The 16,532-nt window shown below is 51.6% G+C and overlaps 1 protein-coding gene across 1 annotated transcript; it reads left to right on the plus strand.

Moving 5' to 3' along the window:
• Positions 1–959: 959 nt before the first annotated feature.
• Positions 960–16,293, plus strand: MYBL2 (MYB proto-oncogene like 2; the record flags this gene model as incomplete). The annotated part of the gene is made up of 14 exons (XM_080627735.1): positions 960–979; positions 1,645–1,738; positions 2,882–2,953; positions 3,322–3,414; positions 5,465–5,685; positions 5,845–6,001; positions 6,758–7,027; positions 8,279–8,662; positions 10,787–10,926; positions 11,909–12,008; positions 12,635–12,748; positions 13,275–13,391; positions 13,789–13,935; positions 15,691–16,293. The coding sequence occupies 14 exons, from the start codon at positions 960–962 to the stop codon at positions 15,814–15,816; spliced, it is 2,055 nt and encodes a 684-aa protein (XP_080483861.1). The 3' UTR covers positions 15,817–16,293.
• Positions 16,294–16,532: the final 239 nt, after the last annotated feature.

Genomic DNA, 16,532 nt, shown 5'->3' on the forward strand with positions numbered 1-16,532 from the left:
CTGTGGCTGCCCCATCCCTGGCAGTGTTCAAGGCCAGGTTGGACACAGGGGCTTGGAGCAAGCTGCTCCAGTGGAAGGGGTCCCTGCCCGTGGCAGGGGTTGGAGCTGGAGGAGCTTTAAGGTCTGTTCCAAGAGAAACAAGTCTGTGACAGTATGATCTCTCTTGAGTTTTGTTTGCCCTTAAGCACTGGCTGGGCGCATCCATGCATGCAGGCTGAACACAGATGTTGGCTATGGTGTGTGCTTTGTGTGCACAGGCAGCATGTGAGCAGGAAGACTCCAAAACACAGGTGTGCGAAGCCGCGGGGTGTTTGGGGCTGGCTGTCTCCGGGGAGCTGCTCCTACCTTGTGTGCCAGGATGACAGTGACAGGGTGGCAGTGCCGCTGCTGGCCGCGGGACCAGGGCAGAGCTGAGCTTTTCTGCACTGACTGCTTCTCCTCTCTTCTAGGACGTGCCAGGCCTGTGCTGAGCCCGGAGCGCGCCCCCGGAGCGAGCGGTACTGCCGGAGCAGTGTGGAGGAGGTGCTGGATTCTTATTTTTCTGTCCATTTGGGCTAAGCAGCTGCTGCCGGGGGTCCCGCGGTGGGGGTGTGTGGTGGCCATGGAGAAGCAAACCCCTTCCCGGAGCTAAGCCAGGCCACGTCCTGAGGGGTTCCCTTTGCACCCCAAACAGGAGGCCTGCTGCGGGTCTTGTCGAGAGGGGAATAGGGATGCGGAATCCTACTGCCCCGCGCCCAGGGCCGCCTCCTGGAAGAGGCACTGGGGTGCTCGGTGACGCGGGCGGGCTCTAGGGCCGCGGGGAGCTCCTCGGGGACTGGGCGGGCAGGCGCTCTTCCGCGCGCGCGTCTTTGTGCGGGCGGGCTGTGGCAGTACGCATGCGCGGCCCGGCCCCGCGCGGCGGGGGGGCGCCGTTGGCGCGAGATAGGAAAGTGCCGCCGCCGCCGCCGCCCGGCCCCGCCATGTCGCGCCGCGGCCGCGGGTGAGTGCAGCTGTCCCAGAGCCCACCCCGCCGCGGTGCCGGCGCGTCCTGCCGCCTCCTGCGCTGCTCCGCGCCGCGATCCCCCCCGGGCGGACCGTTCCCGCTCTCCGGCGGGGCGGCGGGCTGCAGCAGGGCCGCGGCCTCGCACCCCGGCCTCCGTATTCCTCAGGCCCCGCTCTCAAGGCTCCGCTTGGCTCTGTGAGCCGGGTGCGGGCCTGGCTTTAACTGCCCAGGAGCAGGGCAGTGGTAGAGCAGGTCTGAAGCGCTACGGCAGGCGATGGACAGAGCTCGAGGGAGGGGGGTGTGTGTGTGCGCTGCTCCTATCCCTCTTCTTTAGTCCAGCAGTCCGGGAGATCGGTGAGCTGTAAGGAGGAGAAATGGTGCCAGTCCCTAGGTGAAAAGCCTTTCCAGAGAGGCAGAAAGGGAAGGAAATCAAGATAAACATGCCTTCTCCTGCTCCCAGCAGCATAAAAACTGCTGGTGTGCACTGAGAGTCCAAAGCTGAGGGACTGCTTTAAGCTTGGGTGTCAGTGTGAGGTGTTTGGGGCTCAGTGCTGGAAGAGAATAGATCCGGAGCTCTGCTTTGGGAAGTGCAGGTTGCTCTTAGAGCTCTGCTGCCTTTTTATCAGAGGTGATGATTATAATTCTCATTTGTTTATCTCTAGTGAGGACCAGGATGAGCTGCATTACCACGACACTGACCAGGATGTGCCAGAGCAACGGGATGGCAGGTGCAAAGTCAAGTGGACGCAAGAAGAGGTGAGTGAGAGCTTGGCACTAGCTGAGAGCAGGTACCTTGAGGTAGGCCTCTGGCATGGCATCTGGGGCTTGGGTGCCTCCACCCCAGTCCTCACGTGCCAGCCATGACACCATCTCTTGGTGTCTTGCTGCTGGAGAAGACTCTGTGTCTGTTCTGCTGGTGTAAGCTGAGGACTTAATTGATTGGCCAGGGGACTCATGATGGTTTGAAGTGTAGCCTGGAGAGCAAGAGCAGCACCAGCCACTTTAGCTTAAGCTTGTGAGCCCTGAGCAAGGGAGCTGCTGACTGCAGCACTCTGCTCAGCAGAGAGGTTCCGGAGGATGGCTGAGACCTCCAGCAAACTGAATGTGAAAATGTTCTCCCTTTTTTCTAGCAAAAGAAGGGAGTGTTGAGGCTATTGGGATCATGGCTTAGTCATCCTGGCTGAGAGCCTGAAATTAGTTGGGATGTTCTCTTCTGTCCTCCCAGATCCTCCATGTTTGTTCTGTGTGAAAACTGAAAAATGTCCTGTTTCCTCTGGTGTGTGAACGCCAGCTAAGGCAGTCTTTATGCAGGGATCAAAGCCTTGGGCTCATGTGGGACATGGAGTAATTTCATGCCTCTGTTTGCCCAGCTGGAGCACACAGGCAAGGCACCTAGAGCAGGCTTTTTGTGAGCTGTACCCCCCACCTGGACTATTAACAAGGTTTGTAAAAGAAACGCTGTAGAGCCCCATAGCGCTGAAAGACAGTAAACCACTGGACTGGTGCTGGTGCACTTAAACCATTTAGCTGTCTTGGCCAGACAAGAGCAGTGGCTGAGCTGGGAAATGGACTGTCTGGTCAGAGTTGTACTGGGGCTGGGTAAGCAGGTAGGCTTGGTCATAGGATTTGGACCAGACTGTACTGGAACAGAGCTGAGCTCGTTTTACTCACTGTATGACCTCACCCTAGTACAGAGTCCAGAAATAGTATATTCCAGTTGGGTTCCACGTACTGGAGCACTGCTAAAGGATTGTGTGAGCTACCTTTATCCTCTGAATGCAGAATGCCAAAAAAATCCCTTCTTGACAGTTCAAAAGATCTAGCTCGTTCTCTTGATGCTGTCAGCCCAGGGGTGTCTGCAGTGTGTGTTGCCTTAGTGGATGTCTTTGTTCTTTGCAGGATGAGCAGCTGAAGATGTTAGTAAGACATTATGGGCAGAATGACTGGAAGTTCCTGGCCAGTCACTTTCCTGTAAGTGATCCCTTTCTCAGATGAGAATGTCAGTATTTGCATGTTGCTTCTTGTGCTCATTGCTGGTTCTCTGTGTCTGTGGAGCACCTCGCACAGTGGAACTCTGCTCTGTGACTGAAGCCCCAGGCTGTGAATTGGTGCTCCTGCAGAGCAGGGAGACATCTTTCTTGTATAGAGGCCTTTCAAAGGCAAGTCTGTTTGAGGTGGGGTGAGAAATTGAGGCTTCTGTGTCCTGGTCATAGTATGTATTCTCCATGTGCTTCTGCAGGCTTTCTGCGGGCCAGCCTGTGTGTGTGGAGACTGCAATGGCTGTAGGTGTTGTTGGAGCCTCCAGCCTAACACGTCGCTATTCTTGTGCCTTTTCCTAGAACCGCAGTGATCAGCAGTGTCAGTACCGGTGGTTGCGAGTGTTGAATCCAGACTTGGTTAAGGGCCCTTGGACCAAAGAGGAGGACCAAAAGGTAAGTCAGGGCTGAGAGGATCTGAGTGTTGGACTGTGACTGTCTGGGGAGAGGAAGGAGGTGAGAGACCCTTGGGTCTTCTAGTAAACTGTGCGCAGTTTTTTCCAAGGGTGGGTAACGGTTAAAGCGGCAGTCTGACTTGTTCTGGGCAGCCTAATGCAACCGTAGCTACGATGTGCAAGAGCAGATCTAGGCCTCTTCAGCTAAACATCATCTCCCTTTCTCACACGGTACTGGTACAGTAGGCTACCAAGTAAGGGAGCAGAAAAGGGAATTCATCTGCCTGCTGGCAGATCTCCACCTGACCTGGCCTTGCTGGATCTAAGAGAAAAGAAAACTGTTATTTCCCGTGCCTCAGTAGGCCTGCTAGGTGAACTGTGACTTCTGTGAGCCTCTTTCTCTGCTGATTCCAGAATGAGCTGAGAGGAGCCAGCTCAGACAGACTCATCTTGATGGGCTTAAGAGAAATTGGAATGAATTCTAACTTCTACCAAGTTTTTTTTGCTGCTAAATGTCCTACTTTGGCATATTCTCTGTAACACTTCTGCTCCCCTGTTTCTTTCCCTTTTGATCCCATTACAGGCTGTTACAGTCCCCCTTGCCTCCCATCTGTGTGTTATGTTAAGCACATCGTAGAGAAGCTTCTCATGATGTCCTTCTACCTTCCTACAGCAAAGCTGTTGCTGCCTGCTTTGCTCTTCCTGTTGCATGTCTTGACTCTGACACCCTACCCATCCTCGCCAGGCGAGGCTTCAACTTTCCCCTGACTCAGCATATTGCTTTGCCCTGCAAGCACTCCAGCTCCTTTGCCTGTGCCTCAGTTTGGTGTCTTTGGTCCATCTTTCTGTGCTTGATAGTCAAGAGTCTGAAGTAGGGACATTTGTTATGAGCTAAAAGCTCTGTGGGCATCTACCAGCACCTTTCAGCTGAGCACGGCCGGCCAGAATACAAATGCTCTTTGAGAATTCTTCAGCCTCTTCTCTAAGGTTTGAGGAGACCTTATAACAGTCTTCCAGTGCCTAAAGGTGCCTACAGGACATCTGGAGAGGGACTTTTGACAAGGGGTGGTAATGACAGGACAAAGGGGAATAGCTTCAAACTGACAGAGGGGAGATTGAGATTAGACATTAAGAAGAAGCTCTTCCCTGTGAGGGTGCTGAGGTGCTGGCACAGGGTGCCCAGAGAAGCTGTGGCTGCCTTATCCCTGGCAGTGCTCAAGGCCAGGTTGGACACAGGGGCTTGGAGCAAGCTGCTCTAGTGGAAGGTGTCCCTGCCCGTGGCAGGGGTTGGAACTGGATGAGCTTTAAGGTTCCTTCCAACCCAAACCATTCCATGGTTCTATGATTTTTGTGGGCGGAACACTGCAGGCAGTAAATTGTTTCATCCTGACTGTGCTGTGGACATAACGCAGTGGCTCAGAACAGATTCCATGCTCAGAAGCATTTGCACTTGAGCCTCAAGCAGAAGTGATAAAGTGCATGGCTCTTACGTGAATGTGGCTTGTTTATGCTTTGGAGTTCTTACTGTGTATCCTGATGCTAGCAGGGCATGGAGCTGGAGCCCTGGCATGTCCTTGCTGTAGCACACTACTAGAGGGAGGCTGCACCCAGTGGGCAGACCAGTGCAGGGCTGGTGCGGGACTGTTTTCATGTGGCCTTGTCCTTGGTAAGAGGGAGGGCAGAGGAGCCTTGGAACATGTGGGATCGGGCCCTCGATCAGAAATGGGCTTGTGTTTCTACATCTGGTGCCCTTTGCCTCTGGTGCCCCATCTCCACCCCATCTTCTGTGAGCAGTCCTCTGCCTTCGCACATGCCATGTGGCAAAATGTCTGCATGGAAACAGCCTCTTTTAGAAATTTGGCTGAACTGTTGCTCTCTCAAGTGTTGGTACATCTGATTGTCAGTGCTGGTTCCCTCCAGCTTTTTCTCCAAAGAGGCCTTTCTCTGACTGGCTCTACCTGGTCCCAAGAGAGGTGAAGAGCAAAGCTTGAAGATGGTGTATTGAACTTCCTTTGTTCCATTTCCTTATTTTCCTCCCGCTCTCTTCAAAGGTAATTGAGCTGGTTAAAAAGTACGGCACCAAACAATGGACCCTGATAGCCAAGCACCTGAAAGGGCGGTTAGGGAAGCAGTGCCGGGAACGGTGGCATAACCACCTAAACCCTGAGGTGAAGAAGTCCTCGTGGACAGAGGAGGAGGATCGCATCATTTTTGAGGCCCACAAGGTGCTGGGGAATCGTTGGGCGGAGATTGCCAAGCTGCTGCCTGGGAGGTAGGACTTCTTTGCTCACTGGTGCCTTCGCAGCTGGGTGGCCTGTGGAAATCCGTGTTTTGAGCTCAAGGATGGTGCTGAAGAGCATGTAGGAGCTGTTAGCTGTGCTTTAAAGCTGATGTAAATGGTGACTTCTTTTTCCTTCTGATCTCTTGGCAGGACCGACAATGCTGTGAAGAATCACTGGAACTCCACCATCAAGCGAAAGGTAGACACAGGAGGCTTCCTCAATGAAACTAAGGAGTCCAGGTCACTCTACTTGCTTGTGGAGGTGGATGAGAAGGAGAGCCAAAGTCAAACAAAATCTGGAAGCCAGGTACTGCACCAGCACATTTGCAGCATGCACCTGAGCCAGTACCCTGCTCTGCCAGTATAGGTCAGAGCTGTTCATCCACCCTCCTGCCTCTCACATTGCTTTTGGCACAGCCTGGTGTCTTCAGGAACAGTCTGTGCCTTCTCCCACCCTTTTCCAAGAGACTGGCTCTTGGGAGATCTCTCCCTCCAGGAGCCAGAGGTGTAATGTGAGCCTGAGTGTGTTATCCAGGTGGAGAACAGCAGTCTGCTAGTGCTGGTATCTTGCCAACTCCAGTATCAGAGCTGTCTCAGAGACAGATTATTTTTGTTTTGGCCCTGTAGTGCTATCTCTGGTGGAAGAAGGAGGCTGCTCCAGACAATGGGGGAGGTATGATGAAGAGGTGTTTTGTTCCTTTCCGCTAAAAAAAGTGAAGCAGGGAAAGTACACCTTTTTCATGAAGAAAAAATGTAGTTTTCCAAGGCAGGCTCTTGGGAATTAGAAAGTGCAGAAATAGTGCTGCCTGCTTAGCCTTTGTTTAACTTTCTCCTGGGATACTGTTAAGTAAAACCTTTAATTAAACATGTTTATCTTGGGCTTCTCTTTGAATGTTGTGTGGAACAGAGCAGTGAGGAAGAATAGGAATGGGAAACAAACTGAATGGCTGGTGGGAAAGCAGGGGGAGCAGAATGTGTCCAGGGACCCTTGCTCTTTGTCCCTAGGACATTTGTTCCCTTAGTTTGTACTAAAGGTTGGATTTCCTTTGTTGTATGTGCAAAGAGCATCCTGCCCAACTGGCCGGTCAATATCTCTGAAATAAAGGAAGAGGACGTCAGTGACGAGGAAGTGGCAGGTGTACAGGAGCTGCACTCAGAGCTGCCAGCCATGGAACTGGCAGAGCATAATGCGGAGGGGACCCCAGATGATGCGGTACCTGAGGATGCCTCTTCGCTTGTCACGTCACCATACAAATGGGTTGTCGAAGCTGCCAGCTATTTGTACCCGGCATCTGGACCAGCCTTCAGTGAAGCTCTGGACATGATTGAATCCGTAAGTAACAATCCATGCTTTTTCAGGTAATGTTGAGAGATCGAATCTCATTCTTTTCCCTTGCCCATCACCATGGGCATCCTAAGGAGGACTGGGTCTGTCACTGGCTTGCGGCTTCCCACTGTGCTGTGAACCCTGTCTCTTTGCTAGGGCTATATTAGGCCTTCCCAGCTCTGTGAGTATTGCTCTGGGCTTGCAAATTCTCCTAGGTTGATGTCCTTGTGCGTGGGCTCTGCTGATGTGGGAGGCTGTAGATGCTGGTAAACCTGATCTCAACCCTCCTTTATCAGGCAGTGTCCCCAGCTCTCCCTTTCCCAAGGGTTCAGGCCTGTGCTTCTTGGCTTTCCTTTCCTCCTGTTATGGGATGAGATAGGACAGGACAGACTGGGAGTAGGCCAGGCCCACTTGTAGTGTGCAGGACAGACTCCTTCACACTGGGATGATGACACCATTTGATTTCAGTGGAGGTAGCTTTACTGAAACTAGTAATTTTGGGCCAGTCAAGCAGTGCTGGAGGTCCCTAGGATGACAGGCATGCCAGGACACGAGGCTGGCTAGAATCAACAGAGCAATTTGCTGCCCTCAGAGGGAAGATGTCTCTGAAGCACCCAGCCTGCCTGAGGAGCTTATGAGCTGATTACCTCTGAAGGATCCACTTTGCATTTGTACAGGAGGACTGAGAGTCAGTTCTTAAGGCTTAATGGCCCATCTGGGGGTCCTTAGGGGCCTGCTTGAATGGTACTTTGGCTGTTGGTAGGGTTGAGCTGTGAAGCAGATTATTTCTGAACTGGTCTGGTTATTTTTAACCTGCTTTCAGTTGAGCCCAGTGTCCAGCTGTGCTGATGTGCCAAAGACTATGGTTTGGTGTTGGGTGGCAGTCACTTCATTCAGCCCCTGTCCTTAGAGCTATTCCCAGCTTCTTCTTTGTCCCCTCTGTGTGTGAGAGCAGCTGTTTGTGCAGCTGTGCTATGAACTTAACTGGGAAACCAACCTTACGTAAACACAAAAAATCTGCCCTATGCGCAGGCAGCAGCTTTCAGTTGGGTCAGTTCCCTGCTCATGTTCTCAGCTATGCTGGCAGCAGAGAGGGGGGCTTGAGCTCTCCTCTAGCCAGGCTTATTGTGAAAGCTGGTGCAATCTCACACCACTCCCACCACCCCGCTTATTTCACCTCCCAGTTCGTATCTGCATCTGTGCCATCTGCTCAGCTTTCCTTCCTGGGCTGCTTCTGATGATTTCCCTTGTGAGCAGGACCCAGACGGGTGGTGTGATCTGACCCAGTTTGACCTGCCTGAGGAACCCTCTGCCAGCAGCAGCAGCAGCAGCAGCCCGGTGAGGCAGACCCCTAGCAAACCAACGTCGTCCCTGCCCAACGTGACTGAATACCGCCTGGATGGCCACACCATCTCTGACCTCAGCAAGAGCAGCAAAGGGGAGCTCATCCCCATCTCACCACATGCAGAGGTGAGCTTTGGCACGCCACCCTCTGTGCTGAAGAGGCAGAAGAAGAGGAAGATCACACTCTCCCCAGTCACAGAAAACGTCACCAGCACGAGCCTTTCCTTCCTTGACTCCTGCAACAGTATGACTCCGAAAAGCACCCCTGTCAAGACACTGCCCTTCTCTCCATCTCAGGTATGGAGCAATGGCAGAGCCCAGTCGAGCCGCTCCTCTTCTTGGGCTTGTTTGTGAGCTGATAAGCATGTTAATGCTCTATCTACTCACCTTAATACTATGTGTTCCCATCAGCTCTGTCAGTTTTGTGCTTCTCCTCCATTGAACTGAGCCAATACCAGTGTGCAGTGTATGTCTCTGCTAAAACAATATGTAGAGCCTGGGTACTGGCACTGCTTGTCTTAAGTGCTGCCCTTCCTGTGGAGCAGCAGCTTCTGCCTGCCTCTGGGAGTGCTTGGAGCATCAGGAAAGCTCAGCCACCCTGAGTGGTGGGCAGGGCATGTGCTCATTATGATAAAGAAGCACCACTGTGCAGATGTACATGCCTGCCCACTGCGGTATTGCTTCTGTCCCAGGGGCTCTTTTGTCCCCAGGGCATTGCTGCCCTAGCTGTGAGTAGCAGAGTGGCAACAGTGACAAGTGGCTTTCCCTGTTTCCAGTTAAGTCACGCAGGCAGGCTCAGCAGCCTGTGCCTCATGCAGATCTTTGTGTTGCTGTGCTAAGGAAAATGCTCCTGGGCTTGTCTTCATTGCAAAAGGGACTCTGATCTTTCAGCCTTTGTCATGACTTCTACAGTGTCCACAAACGTGGTGAACAGTCATGGAATCAACCAGGGTGAAAAAGACCTTCATGATCACTAGGTCCAACCGTTCTCCCTACATATGTCATCTCTGAGCACTGTGGTCCAGTTCAAACCCACTAGTGTCTCACATATTGATATGGTGGAGTTCTGTGTATATAACAGAATAAAGGCTATTGTGTTCTCCAGCACAGTTCCCACAGCTGCTCTGTTGTTCAGACCCTGCCTACCCGTGCCTTTATTTCTGCTGTTTCTGCAGCCCAGGGCAGTACATGGGAAAGTACCACAGGGCAGTCTGACACCCGTGTTGAGGGTGAGGCCATCTGCAGGCCGGTGTCCAGCTCTGCGGCTCCCCAACACAAGAGGCATAGGGAGCTGGCTGGAACAGCTCTGCTCTGGAGCCAGGCTGAGAGAGCTGGGCTGGGTCAGCCTGGAGAAGAGAAGGCTCCTGAAGGGGAGACCTTAGAGCAGCTCCAGTGCCTAAAGGGGCTGCAGGAAACCTGGAGAGGGGCTTTGGACAAGGGCCTGTAGGGACAGGCCAAGGGGAATGGCTTTAAGCTGGGAGAGGGGAGACTGAGATGAGCTCTTAGGCAGAAGCTGTGGCTGCCCCATCCCTGGCAGTGTTCAAGGCCAGGTTGGACACAGGGGCTTGGAGCAAGCTGCTCTAGTGGAAGGTGTCCCTGCCTGCAGCAGAGTATTGGAACTGGATGAGCTTTAAGGTTCCTTCCAACCCAAACGAGTCTGAGATTCCATGACCTCAAATGCAAAGCCAGCAAGAACTGGGATATCATAGCAAGACCTGAAATGTGCAGCTCTGTAGAGTGTGAAAGGCCTCGAGTGAATCTGAGAAGGCAAACAGCATGTCCTGCCTCACAGGCTGAGCTTCTGCCATCAATTAATGTAACACATAGAGCTCTTCTCTCCTGATGGGTTCTTGGGTACAAGCCTCATCCCTTATGGGAGTAAATTGTCACTTTTTAGCTGTCATGAAGTAAAATCCCAGCAGAGATGAGATAGTTTGTAGTTTTCTCACAGTTCAGGCTGAAGATGTCTCAATGCAAAATCTGTTATCTTGAATGCTGTTGTGTTACGTCCACACTTGTGCCTTCCTTCACATTTGTCAGCCTGAGGCCAGAATAGACCTTTGGTGGGCTGGGTTTACTCTTCCTTCACCATTTTGCTTGGCCTTATCTGGACCAGTGCAAGAAGAGACTTCTCTCCCACCTTATAGATGCTTGTAGTAGTGTCAGTTCATCCTTTATGGGAAGTGAATAACCTTTAGAGGTGTGAGGCACCTTCTGGCAACTTTCACATGTGTATCCATGCACAGGACTGTAAGAGTCATCAAGGTTTATACTGGGACTGATCAGTCTTGTGCCACTCCGTATGGGAGGATTGTCCCTATTTCAGGTTTTCCCCCATATTTAGGAAGAAGTAATGACTGGTGATACTATGCTGGAATGCTTGAGACTGAGTGTCTTCTCTTTCTTTCCTGTGCTTTGCAGTTCTTAAACTTTTGGACCAAACAGGATACACTTGAACTGGAGAACCCATCTCTGACTTCCACACCTGTGTGTAGTCAGAAGGTGATTGTCACCACTCCTCTGCACAGGGACAAGACCCCTCTGCTCCAGAAGAACTCAGCGTAAGTCCTTTCCTCCTCCTCTCCTGAGCATTGTCCTTTTCCACAGAGGAGTCTGGTCCAATTTAAGCAGACTTGCACTGGCACAGCTGAGAGAGGGCCAGGGGACTTCCTTAAAGCAGCATTTCCCCCAAAGACTGCTCTTCTCTGAGCTGCAGGGATCGAGTGTCCAGGCTGATTGGAGCAATAGCCCAGTAACCACCATTGTGCTTGGCTGCTGGGTGGGTTGTTGCCTTCTGCGTTGCCTTCGTTTGGGAAACACTGCTGTGCTGTGAGCCCTGCTTCCTTCCCTGTGTGCCAGCAGGGAAGGGATTTGATTTCCTTAACAAGAGCTGTTAAGATCCATCCCTTGAGCTCTGCACTCTTTGATTTGCCTGACCTGAGGGGCACTCTAGGGCAATGGTTACCTAGGGCACTGTACCAGGCAGGTGAGAAGGGATGGTCTGCACAGGTGGTGCTTTGCTGGTGGACTGAAGCAGCACAGTGTTAGGGGGTGCTGGTTGTGTTAGCAAAACCACTCTGCTGTTGGCATGGCCCAGAGCAGCTTCCCCATCCAGGTGACGTGAACTGGCTGGGCTGCTCTCAGTGCATTTACACCCAGGAATTCTGCTTGTCCAGCTCTGACTGTCACAAGCCCAGACTGCGCCTGAGCAGATCCACCAGTAGAAGCAGTGCAGAATAAGGCTGGGCTGCTGAGCTGTGTGTTGCCTGTGTCAGGGCGTATACTGCTTTCTGACAAGGGTGCTTTGTAGCTGGTAGGATGGAGCAGTAGAGGTGACATGTCTGGAAGATTATTTTTCCTACTAAAAGCTGCTCTTTTGCCCTGTTTGCACCCCCAGGGACAGTCCAGCCAGATCAGGATGGCTTCTGCTGCTCCTTCCACAGGAGACTCTGCAGGTGGCTCATGTCATGACAGGGCTTGGAAGGACGGATTTATTTCATGTGGGTTACAGCATGTCTGACCCTTTGTGTTTTCTGCTTCCAGGTTTGTCACACCAGATCAGAAGTACGTGGTGGACAACACACCTCACACCCCCACACCTTTCAAAAATGCCCTGGAGAAATATGGACCAATCAGGCCTCTGGTAATTATTGGGCAGGTCTGCCACTTGCTGATGGCAGAAGCAGAGTGAATGCAAAGGGGACATGGGGTAGGTTGCAGCAGAGCTGTGAGCTTGCTGTTAACTGTGCTGTAACAGAGTACTTTCGTAGTGCCAGGCTGAGGTGGGAGGGATGAGGGGGACCTTGTCATGGTGAACATGTCATGGTAAGTAGCCACAGGACTTTTAGATCCTCTGTAAACCAGCTAAAAATGCCAAAACCTGCCTTTGAATCAGGCTGCAGTGCTTGACTACTGATGAACTTAAGGGAAACCAAGGAAACAATCTACCTAGGCATCCCAGAGGAACTGGGTCTCCTAATGTGGGTGTTGTAGGGATGGCAGTTTCCAGCATCTTAGGCCTTTTGTGCATCCTGGTCTCTTGATGGCGCTTTGGGGTTCAGCTGATAAGAGTCTCTCATGCTTGGAGATCCTGTAAATCTGTCAGGCTAGCAGAAATCTTGTTGTTCCAGCTGGGAAGTAAATAAATTGTGTTTGTCCTCCCACTGTGTGCTCCTCTCACCCTATTATCCCTTGAAGGAAATACCTGTGGGTCTGCCCAGTATACAGATTTTGACTGTTTTATGTTCACTTTCTGCCTTCTCACACCAGCCCCAAACTCCTCACCTGGAAGAAGACTTGAAAGAGGTGCTCCGAAGTGAAGCTGGCATTGAACTTATCATAGAGGATGATGTGAAGCCTGAGAAACAGAGGAGGAAACAAGGAGTGAGCTGATTTTGCATCTAGTACCTGTGGCTGAGGTGTTCTGTGCTGTTTAGGGGTGTTTTGCTGGTTTTGTTCATACTACTGTTGATGCCCAAAAGTTTTTGGCCTATGTCTGCTGTCTTTTAATCAGCAAGAGGTGCTTGAGGTTAAGGCCTGCTTAAAATCCTGCCAGCTTTGTTCTGGCTTATGCTGAGCTTGGGGCATGCTAGGTGAGACCCATGTCCCTAACCCATAGGAGACACCATGGCACACTTGGAGCATCTGTGGAAAGCTGGCTCCCAGAAGGCTGTGGGCATGTATGCAGCTCAGTTCTGGTGGCCTTTCTTTCCTACTGGAAGAGGCTTCCTCTTACAAATCTGTGGCTCTTTGTGCCAAGAGGCACTCTGAAAGTTGCTGTGCCATGTGGTGAGAAGATGTTAGAGCAGTGCAGGTCTGGTCTGACATGAGCTTGGTGTGCACTCTGGGCTGTGAAGATGGCAGTTCACAGGTTGATTCATGCTGACACTTGCTTTCTTATGCCCCCCAGTTGCGCAGGAGTCCCATCAAGAAGGTTCGGAAGTCTCTGGCGCTAGATATTGTGGATGAAGATATGACACAAAATACGCCTGCCCTCCCCAAGACTGTCTGCTTCAAAAGAGCTCAGGTGAGGGGTGTTGTGCTCAGCAGGGGCAGAGTTAGCTTCTGCTCCAAAGAATCATAGAATTGCAGACTGGTTTGGGCTGGAAGGGACCCTAAAGCCCCCTGCCACGGGCAGGGACACCTTCCACTACAGCAGCTTGCTCCAAGCCCCTGTGTCCAACCTGGTCTTGGAACACTGCCAAGAGATGGTGCAGCCACAGCTTCTCTGGGCACCCTGTGCCAGCGCCTCAGCACCCTCACAGTGAAACCCTGTGCAAGGCAGTGGTGGGAGCTTTGCCACCTGAAGCTGCCTTTGAGCAGCACATGTGAATGTGGATAAAGGGCTGGAGTTGATAGCTGGTCTTTTGGCCAGGCCACGTATCAGCACTGTTCAGACAAATTGACTTCTTTCCTTTTTGCAGCCTGTGAATTTCCTGGCAAGGTCCCTAAACCTTTCCTCCTCGAGCAGGAAGAACGACAGTGGTTTGCTCAACAGAGCCTTTGTGCAAGTGCAGCCAGAGAAAATGTCCTGCAGGAAAATGCCCAGCCATTTCAGACCACCAGCACCGGTAAGCCCTGCAGCTATTCCTCCCTCAGTCAGGAGGTGAGCTGCTAGGGCAGCCCTTGTCCCCCCTCCTCGGGAGGAGGAGCAAGGTGTTGAAGCTCCAAAATGTATTTCTCACCCCTGTGATTTTTAGGGTGTTTCTAGGTTGCGGTGGCGGCTGCATACGATAGGCAGCACAAGTTGACTTTATCCTGCCGTTTACTTGAACCCGTGATGAGTACAGTGTGCCACCTTGTGGCTTATGCTGGCATTGGTGGTGTTACTGCTAACCCTGTTCCACACGGTTGTATCTGGGTTGAGCTAGAGTCACAGCAGCCTACAGACGCCCTCTGGGGCATAAGCAGTTTCTCATGCTCTCCTTAAAATCTTCACCACTTGGAGTATTTGCAGGCGGAGTGCATAAGTGTGTGTGGGGTATCCTTGCTTTGTTAACCAGTGTAGCATAGAGAAGGGGATTTGGACCATGGTTGTGCAGGTGTTTGCTTGGGCCAAGTCATCAGGGCTCTCTTGTAGCTTGAATGAGGGTGGAAATATGTGCTCTGCTTGGGGTGCGGGATGCTGTGAAACTACAACTAGGGGCTAGAGTGTGTGGTTTTCCCATCCCAGGAAGAGCTCTAATGCAGAGTTGTCTTCATTGAAAAGCACTGGAGTGAGAGGGTTGCATCTGTCCCTGGATTAGAGCTGTTGTAAAAGCTCTTTCTTCTGACAAATAAGTACTCCTCAGCCAGAGTAATTCCTTCCCCTTCTCAAACCCTACTTAAACACTTCCATTTCTTCTCCTGTCCTATGTAGGGTCATATTGCTCTCAGAGCTAATATATCTGTATAAATAAAGCTTTGGGACTGACTTGAAGGTGACAGTAAGGCAGCTTGTGTGGTGACAGTATAGATATGCAGTTAAACCCCATTGCCCAAGAGCAGCAGAGCTGTCTACGGTATTGGGTTTTGTCTATGCTCTTGGGTTTTATTGTACTGGACTGGTGTTGCTAGCAGTGGCAGTTATTTATTAAGGAAGCTTATCTAGCCCTGACTGAACCCAGAGCCATGCTGTTGGCTGCACAAGCTGTTCTTACTGCAAGCGCTGAAGCTCAAGCTCTGGTACCTTGCAGTGCATGTCAGTGGGTATTTCCTGATCAGGACCTTGTGTCTCTTGGCTGCATTTGTCAGATAATTTGCAGGTTTTTCCTGGAGTGCAAAACCGTGTCATGGGTGCCCTTTCCGCATGCAGTGACTGAAGTACACCTGGTTTTTCAGCTGTTCCTTTGTGCTGAAACTGAAGGCACCAAGTTGCAGTTAAGGATGGTCTTTGACTAATCTAGACCTGGGCTGACCGTCTCCTGTAGGAATTTAACTGGTTAGGAAAAAAACCCAAAGTTGTTCTTGGATTCCTTATACCCCTCTGGAATCTCTTCCATACAAGGAGCATTAGCTAGTTTGTGCTTTGTGGGTTTTGTGTCAAGCCAGGTAGGGGCAAGCCCCAAAAGGGCACGAGACTTGTTCTGAAGTGGAGCATTTGCCTGGGAAGCTCCTGAATGTAGCCTTCCTTTGCTTGAAATCACCACCTCAGCTGAGATCAGTAACTGGCAGTGTGCAAGTTCCTCCTGGTTGAAAGATGGGTGCTCCTAAGGCAAATATTTTATTTCTCTTGGATAGCAGATAATAGTTTATTTATCTTTGCAGTCTTTAAAAAAAGGAAGTCGACATAATGTTTGTCCTCTCCCCTCACTGTGTTGTACACTTGCTTTCTTTTCCCTCTGTAGATGACGAGGGCTTGGAAAGTGGTAGCCTGTGGTGGAACCAGAGACCAACTGTTCATGCAGGAGAGAGCTCGACAGTTTTTGGGCACGTTGAAACAGACTCATACATCAAGGACCTTAATCTTATAATGAAGGATTGTTCTACTTATTTTATTTTTTTTTCTGTAAGTGGAGGGAGAACCATGAGGAAAAGCTCTCCTCTGCCAGGCCTTAGTGTGGGGTGGATTTTTTCCTTTCTGTTCCCAGGTAGATCTACATTGTAATAAATTGGGCTAACTGCTGGCTAATGTGTGGAATGCAAGTTTGGGGACCAAGGAGACAGGGTTGGAGAGCAAACAGCAAGACCTCTGTCTGCAAGACCTTGGCAGGAGCAGCAGCAGACAGCAGCACTCCACCTCAGAGCAGTGTGTGCAGCAGGCAGTGGAGGCCGGCCTGGCCCTGCCTCTCAGCCTACCTGGATCTCCTGCTGGTACCTCGGGAATGGCTTTTGTGAAGGTGCCTGCATGTCTGGTGTCTCCTGACTTTCCCTAGGAGACGGAGTGGTCCCCCTTCCCTCTGGGAGAAGGGGGAGAGTGTTGTGTGCTTGTGGAAGATGTGCTTTGAGGTGACCTGTACTGGGAGGTGGCCCCTTGCTCTCTGTGGGGGCTGTTCTGTCCTACCATGCTGCAGAATGGGAGTATCAGTTTCCTCTCCTCAGAGCTGTGCTCCCTCTTCAAATAAATGATGGTGCTGACATCACCCTGTCACTCAGACTCTGACTCTGCCAGGGCCCTGCAGTGCTCGGAGGAAGAGGCAGCGCTGTGCTGGGTGCTGAGATGCAGCAGAGAACTGTTCTACAGGTGGGA

The sequence above is a fragment of the Psittacula echo genome, assembly GCF_963264785.1.
Source record: "Psittacula echo genome assembly, chromosome: 12".
Classification (NCBI taxonomy): domain Eukaryota; kingdom Metazoa; phylum Chordata; class Aves; order Psittaciformes; family Psittacidae; genus Psittacula; species Psittacula echo.